The 15,670-nt window shown below is 46.4% G+C and overlaps 1 protein-coding gene across 16 annotated transcripts in view; it reads left to right on the top strand.

The window, feature by feature from the left end:
* The window catches only part of LOC147373751 (solute carrier family 23 member 2-like), an 87,590-nt gene that overhangs the window by 68,390 nt on the left and 3,530 nt on the right, over positions 1-15,670 (top strand). For 11 of the 16 annotated variants that reach the window (XM_086395463.1, XM_086395471.1, XM_086395465.1 and 8 more), the window contains 7 exons: positions 1,699-1,880; positions 3,529-3,649; positions 4,739-4,895; positions 5,571-5,824; positions 12,593-12,757; positions 13,140-13,248; positions 14,499-14,594. In XM_086395463.1, coding sequence (XP_086251589.1) covers positions 1,699-1,880; positions 3,529-3,649; positions 4,739-4,895; positions 5,571-5,824; positions 12,593-12,757; positions 13,140-13,248; positions 14,499-14,594 — 1,084 coding nt within the window. The remainder of the gene's footprint in view (positions 1-1,698; positions 1,881-3,528; positions 3,650-4,738; positions 4,896-5,570; positions 5,825-12,592; positions 12,758-13,139; positions 13,249-14,498; positions 14,595-15,670) is intronic. The other 5 variants (XR_015162038.1, XR_015162039.1, XM_086395477.1 and 2 more) reach the window with 3 other exon arrangements.

Genomic DNA, 15,670 nt, shown 5'->3' on the forward strand with positions numbered 1-15,670 from the left:
TGACAGCAATGATAAAATGGCTAGGTGGGAGAAATTAGGATTGTTTTGTTACTATAAGTTATTCATGCGACTCAGGAAGTGGTATAGTGTTATTTGAAAGTGGACTTGAGTTCACTGTAAATGTTTATTGCAAACTCTAGGGCAACCACTAAAGGGAAAACAATGGATAATAGTTATGCTAAGAAAGGAGAGAAAATGGAGTCATATACAAATATCAGTTAAAACCACCAAAGGCAGAAAAAGAGTAGAAGACAAGAAAGAAATGAAGACCAAGGGCAACAAGTAGAAAATAGTAATGGATATGGTGGATATTAATCCAACTAGATCAGTAATTACTGTGAACGTCATTGCTCTAAAGGCACTGATTAAAAGACCAGAGATTGTCAGAGTGGATAAAAAAAGAAGACCCCACATATGTTGTCCAGATGAAACCTACTTTGATTATTAAACAATTTTATTGGAGTAGAGTTGATTTACAGTGTTGTGTTAGTTTCAGATGCACAGCAAAGTGAATCAGTTATACATACATCCACTCCTTATGTACAGACCATTACAGAGTACTGAGTCGTGTTCCCCATGCTATACAGCAGGTCTTTATTAGTTATCTGTTTTATATATAGTAGTGTGTATATGTCATCCTCAGTCTTCTAATTTCCCCCACCCCTATTAGGGGATCTCTTATCCCCTGATAACCATAAGTTTGTCTGCTACATCTGTGACTCTATTTCTGTTTTGTAAATAAGTTCATTTATACCCTTTTTAAAAAGATCTATATATAAGTGATATCATATTATATTTATCTTTCTCTAGAAACCTACTTTAAATATAAAGATACATGTAGATTAAAAGTAAATATATGGAGAGGAATATACTATATTAACACTAATCAAAAGAAAGCAGGAATCAGACTACTTTCTTTTCTGGGAAATCAGACTTCAAAGCAAGGGATAAAAAAAGAAAGTATAACACCAAATAAGTAAAGTAAAAAAAGAGAAATAAACTCAATGAGTCCCATAGCTCAGGGGTTGGCAAACTACAGTCTGTGAGCCAAATCTGGACCGTTGCCTGTCTTCTGTTTGTTTTTTGAAAAGTCCGCAAGCTAAAAATGGTTTTATATTTTAAATGATTGAAAAAAATCAAAAGAATATTTCATGACAAGTCCAAATTGTACAAAATACAAATTTCAGGGCCTGCCCATGGAGTTTAATTAGAACACGGGCAAGCTCATTTGTTTCCATCTTGTCTGGAAAAGTTTCAACTGAGCCTGGACAGCCCACAGAACCTCAACAATTCACTCTCTGTCCCCTTTGGCAGCCTCTGAGTCAGAAAGTAGGAAAACAGAGAAAAGTAAAGCAGCAAGACGGTCAATACACTACTGGGTAACACCAGTATTACAAGTCATCAGCATTATCACCATGATAACCTTGCAGTCTACTTCCTGAAAAACTTCACATAAGGTGAAAATGTCCAACAGACAGTTGGCAATAGAGGACTGGAGAGAGGAATGAGGTCAGAGCTCGCCTTCCATTGGTTCCCTTAGGGTCCAGCTCTGTCCCCTGCTCTGCCTCTGAAGGTACCAGCATTCCCGGTGGCCTGGGCTGGGCTGAGGACCCGCCCCACTGCAGGCTCCGCACCGCCCGCCGCAGGCCCCACCCTGCCTCGGGCTCTCACTTGATGAGTCCCACTCTTTCTCTTCAGCTGCAGGGAGCCGTCTTGGTTGCCTCCTGTGTCCAGATGCTGGTGGGCTTCTCAGGCCTCATTGGCTTCCTCATGCGCTTCATCGGCCCCTTGACCATTGCTCCCACAATCTCCCTGATGGCCCTGCCTCTCTTTGATCCCGCGGGTGACGACGCCGGGATCCACTGGGGGATTGCTGCCATGTAAGTACCCTCCTGGGTGGGAGGGCCATTTGAGTTCCTTCTAGAGGAAGATTACCCAGTTAAAAGAGTGAGTCCTGGATATTGGCAAGCTCAGGTGGTTTACAAGTACTTTCATGAACAACTGTTGTTGTTCAGTGGCCAAGTTGTGTCAGACTCTTCGTGATCCCATGGACTGCAACATGCCAGGCTTCCCTGTATATCTCACCATCTCCTGGAGTTTGCCCAAGGTCATGTCCATTGAATAGATGATGCCATCCAACCATGTCATCCTCTGTTACCCTCTTCTCCTTCTGCCTTCAGTCTTTCCCGTGTCAGGGTCTTTTCCAATGAGTCAGCTGTTCACATCTGGTGGCCAAAGTACTGGAGCTTCAGCTTCAGCATCAGTCCTTCCAGAGTATTCAGGGTAGATTTCCTTTAAGATTGACTGGTTTGATCTTGCTTTCCAAGGGACTCTCAAGAGTGTTCTTCAACACCACAGTTCAAAAGCATCAATGCTTCAGCACTCTGCCTTCTTTATTGGCCAGCTCTCACACCCATACATGACTACTGGAAAGACCATAGCTTTGACTAGATGGACCTTTGTCAGCAAAATGATGTCTTTGTGTTTTAACACACTGTCTAGTTTTGTCATAGCTCTCCTGCCAAGAAGCAATTGTCGTCTAATTTCATGGCTGCAGTCACCATCTGAAGTGATTTTAGAGCCCAAGAAGAGGAAATCTGTCACTGCTTCCACATTTCCCCCTTCTATTTACCATGAAGTGATGGGACCAGATGACATGATCTTAATTTTTTTTATATTGCGTTTTAAGCTGACTTTTTCACTCTCCTCTTTCACTCTCATCAAGAGGCTCTCTAGTTCATGTACATTATAATACCTTAAAAAGCAGTGAAATGGCTATTTAGAATATATTATTACTATTTATTTGTTATTAGTCTTCATAGACAATGAGTTCATTACAGGCAGTGTCTAAACATACTTAGTGCAGGGTTCACAGACAGCTGATGCTACCTGTCCCTTGCCTCCTAGGTTTTCACTGAGCAAATATTTGTACACCTCCAGCTCCTGGGAAGGGTACAGAGACATAGCCCAGCTCTCAAGCATTTGGTAGTTTAGCGGAGGGTTAAGACTTGAGTCCAAGTACCTGTGATACCAGGAGACACTGATGAGGGTCCCAGAGTGTCAAGCTTATTCAGGGAATGGGGTGGTGACAGCCAGCTTGTGGGGGATGGAGAGGGCAGGGGAAGAGTGTCAGGAAGGCTTAGGAGTGGGGTGGGGAAGAGGCCCTCAACATTTAAACAGAGCTTTGGAGAAATTTGGCAACAACAGATGGATGTGTTCATTCACATGGGCTTTGACCCTGGCCTCAATGGCTCCAGTTTGGATCTATGCAGCTGTCATGCTCATTTCTCAGGTCCCAAGGAATAGTAGTCCTCTGCCCACTCTTCCTCGTCAGCTACCGGCAGCCTCTGAAAGGGGCCCACCCACCTATTCCCAGCTGGCAGGATGCAGAGCAGGGCCTAGATGAGGACCTTCCTAGCGCAGCCCCTACTCCCCAGACCCAGAGGCACATGGTGGCCCAGCTTCCTGGATCCTCGCTCTGGATGAGCCCCAGCTCACCAGGTTGGGTGTGGTTTGTTTCTGTTTCAGGACCATCTTCCTCATCGTGCTGTTTTCTCAGTACCTGAAGAACATCGCAGTGCCCGTGCCCATTTATGGACGAGAGAAGAAGTCTCACACCTCTAAGTTCTACCTGTTTCAGATCTTCCCTGTAAGAAGCACTCCCCACCCACTGCCATTCTTAGCTGACTCACTTGGAGAGTGAGGGGCAGCCTCTTGCTCATCCTGATGGGCCTCAAGTCAAATGCTCTCTACCTGCAGTGGCCTCTCCTCCTCGGCCTCCCCTAACTGCTCCTCCCCACCCTGCCCATAGGTGGTGGGAGCATTGGATTAATGCCCTACAGCTCCTCCCTCAATGCTTCTCTCCTGCGGGAGCAGAGAGCTTGCCCCAGGTTGCCACAGTGGTCGCCAGTGTGGGACAGCTTCCTCATGTTTCCCGGGATGTCCTCAGAGCATGGCCCTGGGGGAGGTAGCCAGAATCACCACTATGGGTGCAAAACGAAGGGCCAAGATGCTTAGGTTCTTTCTCATTGGTTCCTGGATGATTCAGATGGTGCCTCCTTTTTCAGAGCCTTCTCTGTTGAATTTGTTCCAATCTGTCAAGCAGGCGCAGTTGGCAACCCCATAAAGGTGTTTTCAGGTCTGATTCACCTATGACCTACATTCTGCATTATAAAAAAGATACTTCCATGTAATGATCTCATTGATCCTTCCACAACCCTGTAGGCCAGTGGTTCAGAAGTTCAGTGTGCATAAGATTCACTTGGGAACATTGCTAAAAATACAGATGTCTGGAGTTCTACCACCAGAGATTATAAACCAATACATCTGAGGACCCCACTTTAAGAAATCCTGCTTCAGGCTCTGCAGAGCAATGGCTGAAATTCCATTGTACAGATGAGCAAACTCAGGCTCAAGGAGTTTGAAGCAAGTCATGTGACCAGCAAACAGTAGAAAGGGAGTCAGCTTGCAGTCCTTCTGACCCAGGCCTTGTCTACTTTCCTGGACATTTCTGCCTTCACCTGGCATAAGGTCTCCCTTTGGTTTACTGTCTGTGTTCCTTTACTGTGTTACTTATCCACTGACACACAGATTTCTGTTGTCACTGGGAGGGTTCCTAATCCAACACTTCCTCATTTTGAAGAGCTTTCCTGAATTCTCTCTTTTGCCCAACCTTGCTGGGAGGTGTGGACAGGGGCAGGGAGTGGGACCAGGTGTGAAGGGCACCTCCCTTCCGCAGGTACTGCTGGGGCTCTGCATCTCGTGGCTGCTCTGCTTTGTGCTCACAGTCACCGACGCCCTCCCTTCAGCACCCACAGCCTATGGGTACCTGGCCCGCACTGACACCAAAGGCAGCGTCCTGAGCCAGGCTCCGTGGTTTCGCTTCCCTTACCCAGGTAATGAGCAGACTGGGCCCTTGTTGCCTGGGACACACGCTTCCTAGGTCTGTCCATGGGGCTCAGGGCACCAGAGCGGGTGGTGAATAGAGCCAGGGGGTGTGGGGGAGAATATTCTCCAAGGGATCTGACAACAGCCTGTGGTGGGGAAAAGCACAGAGGAACCCCGACGTCTAGCCAGCATCTGGGGCTCCTCCTGGACTCGGTGGGTCCCTCACAAGGGAGGCTCGGGACTGAATGAGAACATTTCTGGGTTGGAGGTCAAGGCCATCACTTAGGCCTCTTCTGGTCTCCTTTCCCTGCAGTTCTTGGCTCAGGTTGTGTGAATAAGCACGTTTCAGTGGTGATAGGCAGGGGTGGCCTCGGGGGCTAGGGAGCTACAGCCTCCCTGAGTAAGTATGTGGACTTCAGAATGCTTCAGGGCCTTCCTGGGAAAAGGCTGGATTGCTGGTTCTTTGTGCGCACTGTGATCTCAAGGTCAGGGCATGGGACCCACCCCCAGGGAGGCACGGGTAAGGCAGGGGTTCAAGACAAAGTCTCAGGACAGTTGTGGGGCTGGAAGACGTGTTGCCCAGCTTTTAAAGCCTTCCGGAGAATCCTCTCGGAAAGAAATTATTTGGGGTCCAGTAATCTGTTGTCTTCTGGGTTAATATTCCCTCTGCATTGCATTTTCAGGACAGTGGGGCTTCCCTACCGTCAGCCTGGCTGGGGTCTTTGGGATCATCGCAGGGGTGATCTCCTCAGTGGTGGAGTCAATAGGCGATTATCATGCCTGTGCCCGCCTGGTGGGGGTACCACCCCCTCCGAAGCACGCCATCAACCGAGGCATCGGCATCGAGGGCCTGGGCTGCCTGCTGGCAGGGGCCTGGGGGACAGCGAACGGCACCACCTCCTACAGCCAGAATGTGGGCGCACTGGGCATCACCAGGGTAAGGCTGCAGACATTGGTCCACGGGTATGTGTGTGTGGCAGGGGTGGGTGGTGGGTATGCAGGCTAAGTACCTGGATCTGTCATCCATGTCTTAGTCTCTTATTGTTGCTGCAACACATTGCCAGAAACTTAATGGCTTTCAACAACCCAAATTTAGTATCTTACCAACCTGGAGGTCAGAACTCCAACACAGGTCTCACAGGACTACAGTAAAGGTATTAGCGGGGCTACGTTCCTGCCTGGAGGCTCCGGGGAGAATCCATCGCCTTGCTTTTTCCATCATCTAGAGGCTCCCCACATCCTTGGCTATGGCCTCTTTCCCCGATCTTAAAGCCAGCAACATTGCATCTCTCTGACCTTTCTTCCCTTGTCATGTCTCCCTTTGACTACACCTGGGAAAGACTCTGCTTATGTGGGTGTGTGTAATTAGACTGGGCCACCTGGGTAATTCAGGATACTCTCTCCATCTCAAAATCCTTAAGTCCCCTTTGCCATGTGAGTTTGGGATCAGGATGTGGACATCTCTGAGGAGCCATTATTCTGCTACTGTTCTGACCTTCTTGGCTGCGGTCACCTGTGCCTGTGTGTCCCAAGGGTGCCTCTCACTCAGCATGGCCTCTGTGATGTTCAGCCCATGCCCCCGTCTTACCTCTCCTCATTGTAAACCTTGTCCTGTAGATTCACCCAGGGCATCCTTATCGTCTCTGACCTGCACCCCTCACAGTGGATTCTGTCTTCTCTGTGTGCCTGTGGCCCTCCTGTCCTCTTTTCTCCAAGCAGGACCACAGCTTGATCAATCATCTCTCACCTGAACATGGCAGCATCCCTAACTATCTCTTCCCAGGATCTTGCCCATCTGTCATCTAGCTGCCACCTGGCTGCCCAAGGATCTTTCTAGAACCCAATTAAATTAGTTCCTACTTAAAATCTCTTCTGGGCTCCCATTTTCCACAGGAAAGCCCCATAAGTTCAGCACGAATTCTTCAAGATGGTGCTTTGTAAGAAGGCTTAGAAAAGAATACTATTACGATGTTGCTTTCCTGTCTGCTTCAGTGCAGAGGTGTGGTGTTTCCCAGAACAAGTGAAGTCAGCTTTGGAGAATCCAGAGCCTGCTACTCATTTCCCCTCGCTGCATTTTCTGATCGTGCCCTCAGACCTATCCACCTCTGTATCTGCTGGCCTCGGGCCCACAGTGGGAGCTAAAACACGTGAGCAACAGCACAGCCAGCACCCAGCCCTGGAGCAATTGACACCATGGACGCCTGGGTATTTTCCCAAAGTTTCCAAACCCTTAGTGCAAGTGAAAGGAATGTTTTTCCATGTGAGGACCACTGACCCACACAGAAATATAACAGGAATGGGCTACATGAATAAAAAGCAGCAACTATTCTTCCTGCTAAAGGAAGCAAATATCACACAGAACAGAAAATTATACTCAATAAATGGAACAAAAAAATTTTTGATGCATCATTTCTAAATTAAGGCTGTTTAGAGTAGAAGGAATGATGCTAAAGCTGAAACTCCAGTACTTTGGTTACCTCATGCGAAGAGTTGACTCATTGGAAAAGACTCTGATGCTGGGAGGGATTGGGGGCAGGAGGAGAAGGAGACGACACAGGATGAGATGGCTGGATGGCATCACTGACTCGATGGACGTGAGTCTGAGTGATCTCCGGGAGGTGGTGATGGACAGGGAGGCCTGGCGTGCTGCGATTCATGGGGTCATAAAGAGTTGGACACGACTGAGCAACTGAACTGAACTGAACTGAGAGTAGAAGGAAGCAGCAGGGCAGAAAGGTACATGAGCAGGGTGCAAATCCAGTTGTTCAGTTGCTCAGTTGTATCCTACCCATTGCAACCCCATGGACTACAGTTCAGTTCAGTCCAGTTGTTCAGTTGTATCTGAACCTTTAATTCCTCTTTGCTCTCTGCAATAAGGTGGTGTCATCTGCATATCTGAGGTTATTGATATTTCTCCCGACAATCTTGATTCCAGCTTTTGCTTCATCCATTCGGGCATTTCGCATCATGTGCTCTGCATATATGTTAAGTAAGCAGGGTCACAATATACAGTCTTGATGTACTCCTCTCCCGATTTGGAACTAGTCCATTTTTCCATGTCCAGTTCTAACTGCTGCTTCTTGACCTGCATACCGGTTTCTCAGGAGGAAGGTAAGGTGGTCTGATATTTCTGTCTCTTTAAGAATTTTCCAGTTTGTTGTGATCCACAGAGTCAAAGGCTTTAGCATAGTCAGTGAAGCAGAAGTAAATGTTTTTCTGGATTTTTCTTGCTTTTTCTGTGATCCATTGGATGTTGGCAATTTGATTTCTGGTTCCTCTTTTCTAAATCCAGCTTGTGTATCTGGAAGTTCATGGTTCACTTACTGTTATTGAAACCTGGCATAGAGAATTTTGAGCATTACTTTGCCAGCATGTGAAATGAGTGCAATTGTGCAGTAGTTTGAACATTCTTTGGTTTGCCCTTCTTTGGGATTGGAATGAAAACTGAACTTTTTCAGTCCTGTGGCCACTGCTGAGTTTTCCAAATATTGGCATATTGAGTGCAGCACTTTCACAGCTTCATCTTTTAGGATTTGAAATAGCTCAGCTGGAATTCCTTCACCTCCACTAGCTTTGTTCATAGTGATGCTTCCTAAGGCCCACTTGACTTCACACTCCAAGATAGCTGGCTGTAGATGAATGATCACAGCATTGTGGTTATCTGGGCCATTAAGTCCTTTTTTGTATAGATCTGTGTATTCTCGCCACCTCTTCTTAATATCTTCTGTGTCTATTAGATCCATACTGTCGTTTATTGTGCCCACCTTTGCACGAAATGTTCCTTTAGAATCTCTAATTTTCTTGAAGAGATCTCTAGTCTTTCCCATTCTTTTGTTTTCCTGTATTAGTTTGCCTTGTTCACTTAAGAAGACTTTATCTCTCCTTGCTATTCTTTGGAACTCTGCATTCAGATGGGTATATCTTTCCTTTTCTCCTTTGCCTTCACTAGTTTTTGGTTCTCTCCTAGTTGGTGGGGTGGGAAGTGGGGGACAAGTGGTGGCGTGAGGGGAGGAATTAGGTTGGTCGGAGACTTCCTATCACTTCTCTAGGGTGTTGTAGCTTCCAGCCCAGATGTCAGTCCTGAGACCAAAGAGGCCCAGGGCTGCATGGTAAATTCTGTGGTGGTAGGATTTGGGATGATCTGCCATTCATCATCAGTGTATCCAAAGGGCGTTGGTTGAACCTGAAAAGTTGATTCATTGTGCTTAGATTCATGCTTAGTTCCCACAGTTCATTGTTAGGCTTGTAAACAAAACAGAAGTTTCCTTTGATGTGGTAAATTCTTTTTTTTGATAGGTAAGAAGTAGCTTTATTAATACAGGATGACTTTAAGAGCTGCCGCGGGCAGGTGAGGGAGGCCTGCCGACGTGGTAAATTCTTATCACATGTTTTCTTATGAAGTCAGTTAAATGAACTGTGCTCATGGTCTTCTCAAGGCAAGAATACTGAAGTGGTTTGCCATGCCCTTCTCCAGTGGACCATGTTTTGTTAGGCCCTGAATAGCGGAGGCATGCCCTTCACACTCCGTGTAGCCAGAGGACGGGACTCGTGCCCTGGTTGTGCCACTGCTGGTCCTCGCTGGGCGTGTCAACCTGCACCAGCCACCAGGTGGCAGTCAGTGGTCAATGTGCCCTTAAGCTGGGAAGAGAACTAAGCAAAGGTGAAATCTGCTACTCTATCACTGCATTAACAGACTTCAAGTTGTTGACATTGGAGTATTTTAAAATTTTTAAACATTGTGGTAGAAGACACATAACATAAAATCTACCATCTTAATATTTTTGAAGTGTACAGTTCAGTACTAGTAAGTGTATCCACAATGCTGTGCAACAGATCTCCAGAGCTTTTTATTCCTACAAAACAAACTACCCTGGAGTATCATTTTAATGTTTTTGTTCGTTTCTTTGTGTTTTTTTTTTAACATTTTGGCTGGGCCACATGGCATGTGGGATGTTCCTTCCATGACCAGGGATGAAGCTTGCACCCTGGGAAGCCCTGTCAAACATTGCCCATATATGCATGGACTTATTTCTGGGCTCTCAATTCTGTCCCCTTGGTATATGTGTCTGTTTTTATGCAAGCACCATACTGTTTTGATTACTATAGTTTTGTAGTATAGTTTTAAATCAGGAATTGAGATGCCTCCAGCTTTATTTTTCTTTTTCAGGATTGCTTTATCTATTTGGCATCTCTTGTGCTTACATACGGAGAAGGCAATGGCACCCCACTCCAGTACTCTTGCCTGGAAAATCCCATGGATGGAGGAGCGTGGTGGGCTGCAGTCCATGGGGTCGCTAAGAGTCGGACACGACTGAGCGACTTCCCTTTCACTTTTCACTTTCATGCATTGGAGAAGGAAATGGCAACCCACTCCAGTGTTCTTGCCTGGAGAATCCCAGGGACGGGGGAGCCTGGTGGGCTTCTGTCTAGGGGTTCGCACAGAGTTGGACATGACTGAAGCAACTTAGCAGCAGCAGCAGCAGTGCTTACATAAGCATTTTAGGGGCTTCCCTGGTGGTTCAGATGATAAAGAATCCCCCTGCAATGCAGGAGATCTGGCTTGATCCCTGGGTTGGGAAGATCCCCTGGAGAAGGGAATGGCTACCCACTCCAGTAGTCTTGCCTGGAGAATTCCATGGAAAGAGGGTCCTGGTGGGCTACAGTCCATGGGGTTGCAAAGAGTGGACACAACTGAACAACTGACACTATACTACTATATGTAAGCATTTAGGATTTTTTTTTCTATTCCTGTGAAAATGCTGTTGAAAATTTGATAGGGATTGCATTGAATCCGTAGATGGCTTCAGTAATATGGACAGTTAGCAATACTAATTCTTCAAGTCATGACATAATATATCTTTGCATTTATTTGTGTCTTCTTCAGTTTCTTTCATCAAAGTCTTATAGTTTCCACCTCCTTGTTTAAATTCATCTTTAAATATTTTATTGTTTTTGATGCTATTATGAACGGGTATGTTTTATTTCTTTTTCAGATGTTTTATTATTAGTGTGGAATGTGGCATTTCTGTACATTGATTTTCTATCCTGTAACTTTACTGAATTCACTGATTAGTTCTAACAATTTCTTAGTGGAGTCTTAGGATTTTCTACATATGAGATCATATCATCTGCAAATAAAGATAATTTTATTCCTACCTTTTTTATTTGGATGCCTTTTATTTCTTTATGTTACCTGGTTCCTATGGCTGTGGACTTCCAGTAATGTGTGGAATAGCAGTGGTGAGAGTGTCACCCTAGTCTTGGTTCTGATCTGATCATAGAAGAAAAGTTTCCCACCTTTCAGCCTTGAGCATGATGTGAGTTGTGGGCTTTTTATATTTGCCTTTAGCTACATTCTTTCTATATTTGACTTGTTGAAAGTCTTTTTTTAATCAAGAAAGGATGTTCCATTCTGTCCAGTGCTTTTTCTGCATCTGTTGAGATGATCATATATTTTTATCTTTCATTCTATTAATGTGGTGTATCACATTTACTGATTTGCATATGTCGAGACATCCTAGCATCCCAGAGATAAATCCCACTTGATCATAGTGTATGATCCTTTTAATGTGCTGTTAAATTTGGTTTGCTAATATTTTGTTGATAGTTTTTGTATCTACATTCATCAAGGATATTGGTCTGTACAGTTGACCCTAGAACAATATGGGAAATGGGGTGGGATTAGGTGCACCAACCCTCCTCACAGCCAAAAACCCTTGCATAACTTATAGTTGGATCTTTATACGTGTGGTCCCTCCATATCCGTGGTTCCATCATATCTGTGGTTCCACATTCACAGATTCAGCCTACCATGTATTGTTTAGTGCTGCATTGTTTACTGTTGAAAAATATCTGCATGTAAAGGAACCTGCTGCTACTGCTACGTCGCTTCAGTCACGTCCCACTCTGTGGGACCCCATAGACGGCAGCCCACCAGGCTCCCCCATCCCTGGGATTCTCCAGGCAAGAACACTGGAGTGGGTTGCCATTTCCTTCTCCAATGCATGAAAGTGGAAAGTGAAAGTGAAGTCGCTCAGTCGTGTCCGACCCTCATTGACCCCATGGACTGCAGCCCACCAGGCTACTCTATGGGATTTTCCAGGCAAGAGTACTGGAGTGGGTTGCCATTGCCTTCTCCGGTAAAGGAACCTATGCAGTTCCAAATCATTGTTCAAGGTTCACCTGTAGGTTCTTTGCTTGTAGTGCCCTTATCTGGCTTTGGTCCTGCCAGGGTACCAATGCTGGCCTCCTATAATAAGCTTGTGAAGTAAGTATTATTAATTCCACCTGATAAATTTGAAGGCTGATATCTGGAGAGGTTAGATAACATGCGTAAAGCCGCACAGCTAGTTAGAGGCAGAGTTGGAACTGGCTCTCAAACTCCATTCTTAAGCATTGGGCCACTCCTTCCCAAAAGAGACTTCTTGCCACTTCTTCACAAAAAGCTGCCCAGAGAAGGAGCACTGGAGTCAGGACTTGAAGATAGGTATGAGAGCAGCAGAGAGGAGAGGTGAAGGCAGAGGCTGGGACCCAAGATCACACCCTCATCCTTTCCCTAGCCCCATGAGAAGTAGAGGGGGCTCCTCCTGCAGGTCCCCTGGAGCTGTTGTTTGTGATTCCCCAGGAAGAGTGCAGAGGTCTCCAGGGCATGTGGCCTGTTTGGAGCTCAGCCACCATCTGTATCCCTTCTCCCCGCGTGCTGCAGGTAGGAAGCAGGATGGTGATTGTCGCTGCGGGCTGCGTGCTGCTCCTCATGGGCATATTTGGGAAGATCGGGGCTGCATTTGTCACCATCCCGGCACCCGTGGTCGGAGGCATGTTCCTGGTGATGTTCGGGGTCATCACTGCCGTGGGGATTTCCAATCTCCAGGTGAGGCAAGGCACCCTTGGAAAAGCAGCAGCATTGCATCTCCTGAGAGGAGCCCATGGGGATGGAGATGAATGGAACAGCCTGGGGACAAGGGAGGAGAAGGGCATCCTCCAGTCCCAGCAAATGCACCGGCCCCAAATGGAGGGAAGAAGTAACCAGGAACATCCAAACTTCTGAAAAACAAAATTGGATCCGTTTGTATCGAATTATCCAAACCACTCAACTCTCAGGGTCAAGGGGGAGTTGGGACTTGACTGAGAGCCTGCACCCTCTGAATCCAACTTCCCCCTCCAACCTCCAGTGATGGGCGAACAGGGGGCACTTTAGAGGGGTGCTTGGTGTTCAGTATAGGTGCTGATGGCTCCGGGCCTCTCTCTTGCAGTACGTGGACTTGAACTCATCCAGAAACCTCTTCATCTTCGGCTTCTCCATCTTCTGTGGGCTTGCCATTCCCAACTGGGTGAACAAGAACCCAGAGAGGCTCCACACAGGTGATTCTCCATCTTCTAGACTGTGACCATTCCAGGAGCAGAGCCAGTGGGGCCCTTGGTTCCCGGGAATTCCTGTCACTTCTTTTAAATTAACTATAGTCACCATGTTGTACATTACATCGCCATTACCTATTTCCAGTTTTGTTGAGATACAACTGGCATACATCACTGTATGATTCCAGGTATACAGCATAAAGTTTTGATGTACATCCATTGTGAAATGATTACCAAAATAAGTCTAGTTAACACCCATCATCTCACATGGATACAATAAAAAAAGTGGGGGAAAAAAGAAAAACATTTTTCCTTGTAAGTGAGAACTCTTAGGGTTTATTCTGTTAAGAACTGTATGGTTAACATACAGCAGCATTAACCATAGTTTTCATGTTGTACATTACACTGCTCATCCTTATCTCATAACTGGAAGTGTGTACCTTTTGATCACCTTCCTCCAGCACCTCCTTCTCCCACTTCCCGCTTCTGGTAACTGCAAATCTGATCTCTTTTTCTGAGTTTTTATCATTTTTTTAAGAGTCTACATATAATAAGTGAGATCATACCTATTTGTTTTTCTCTCTCTGATTTATTTCACAGCACAGTGCCCTCAAGGTCTATCCATGTTGTGTAAATAGCGACATTGCATTCTTTTCCTTATGGCTGGATAATATCCATTGTAAACATACACATTTTCTATAGTTGCTCATCCACTGATGAACACTTAGGTTGTTTCGATATCTTGGCTGTTGTAAATAATGCTACTGTGAATGTGGCTGTGCATGTGTCTTGTTGAGTTGGTGTTTTCATTTTCTTTGAATAAATATCCAGAAGTGGAATTGTTGGGTCATAATGATGGACAGGGAGGCCTGGCGTGCTGCATTTCATGGGGTTGCAAAGAGTCGGACACGACTGAGTGACTGAACTGAACTGAATGGTAGTTCTGTTTTTAATTTCTTAAGGAACTCCATGCTGTTTTCCATATGGCTGCACTAATTTACAGGCCCATCAATGATGCATAAGGGTTTCTATTTTTCCACACCCTTGCCAACACTTCTCAGTTCTTTTTGGGAAAAGCCATCCTCACAGGTGTGAGATGAATATCTCACTGTGGTTTTGATTTGCATTTCCCTGCTGTCAGTGATGCTGAACACCTTTCATGTACTCATTGGTCATCTGGACATCTTCTTTGGCAAAGTCTCTGTTAAGATCCTCTGCCCATTTTGTAATCCCTGTCACTTTTGTCTCCACTGTAGGGATTCTTCAGCTGGACCAAGTCATCCAGGTGCTGCTGACCACAGGCATGTTTGTTGGTGGATTTCTGGGATTTCTGTTGGACAACACCATCCCTGGTAGGGCTCATCTCTGCCCTGTAAGCTGGCAGTTTGGGTAGACGGTCAGCATTAGGGCCAGCCGCGTTGCTTCCCTAGCCCCAGTTCCCATGAGAGGCTGGCCACAGCATACCCTGAGCGGGTCCAGGGTCTGGGTGGGGTGATTTAAAGTCCCTGTCTACAAGGTCTACATCCTTACACCGTGCTCAGCCCTCCTGTATCCAGGGTAAACCAGGGCAGCCTGGTGTCCACACAGAAAGCCTCTAGGCAGTATTCTGAGGAATGTGAGGAGGGCGGTTAGGGCTTCAACATTTGATTTTGGGGGTGGGTGGGTGAGCACAGTTCAGCCCATAAAAGGACCCTAAGGTGGGAAATATACCAGAAGCAAAGCGCAAAAGGCACAGCCCCAGCTGTCTTAGAGCCTGCAGTCTAGCTGGGGAGGGAGAGAACACAGTATAGATTCATATCCCAACCAAAGCCATAGCTGGTGTGTTGTGCTCCAGGTGCTCTGTACTGAGCGTACAGAGAGCAGCAGGACATGCCCGGCCTTCTGGAGCCTCACAGGCTCGTAGGAAAGGGAGACACAACCACAGACCCTTACACTACAGGGCACCGAGTGTGGCGGTGAGCACAGCAAACCCATCAGTGCTGAGGATGTGTCCGGGGAAGGGTGCAGAGTTGTCCTCACTGGTGGCTTTCTGTGCTCCCTTCTTGGTCCTCCGACAGTTTCTTGAAAGGACCTCTGTAATAACTCCTGCTTATTCTGATATTCTGTTTTCCACATCTCTTCTCTCCACCAAACATAAAAGACACCTGCATTCCAGAAACACTGAAACATAGAAAGGTCCACCCCGGAAGAGGAGGAAAGAACAGTGGTTCACAGAAGGTCGTACCCTAGAGCTCAGAAACTCCTGGTGATGAGCTGAGTTGTTGTTGTTGTTTAGTCACTCAGTCACCTATGACTCTCTGTATCTCCATGGACTGCAGCACGCCAGGACTCCCTGTCCATCACCAACTCCCGGAGCTTACTCAAACTCATGTCCATCGGGTCGGTGATGCATCCAACCATCTCATCCTCTGTCCTCTGTGTCCCCTTC

This window comes from Bos grunniens, chromosome 4 (assembly GCF_055505025.1).
Source record: "Bos grunniens cultivar Pamir isolate PY7600 chromosome 4, Bosgru_T2T1.0, whole genome shotgun sequence".
Lineage (NCBI taxonomy): Eukaryota > Metazoa > Chordata > Mammalia > Artiodactyla > Bovidae > Bos > Bos grunniens.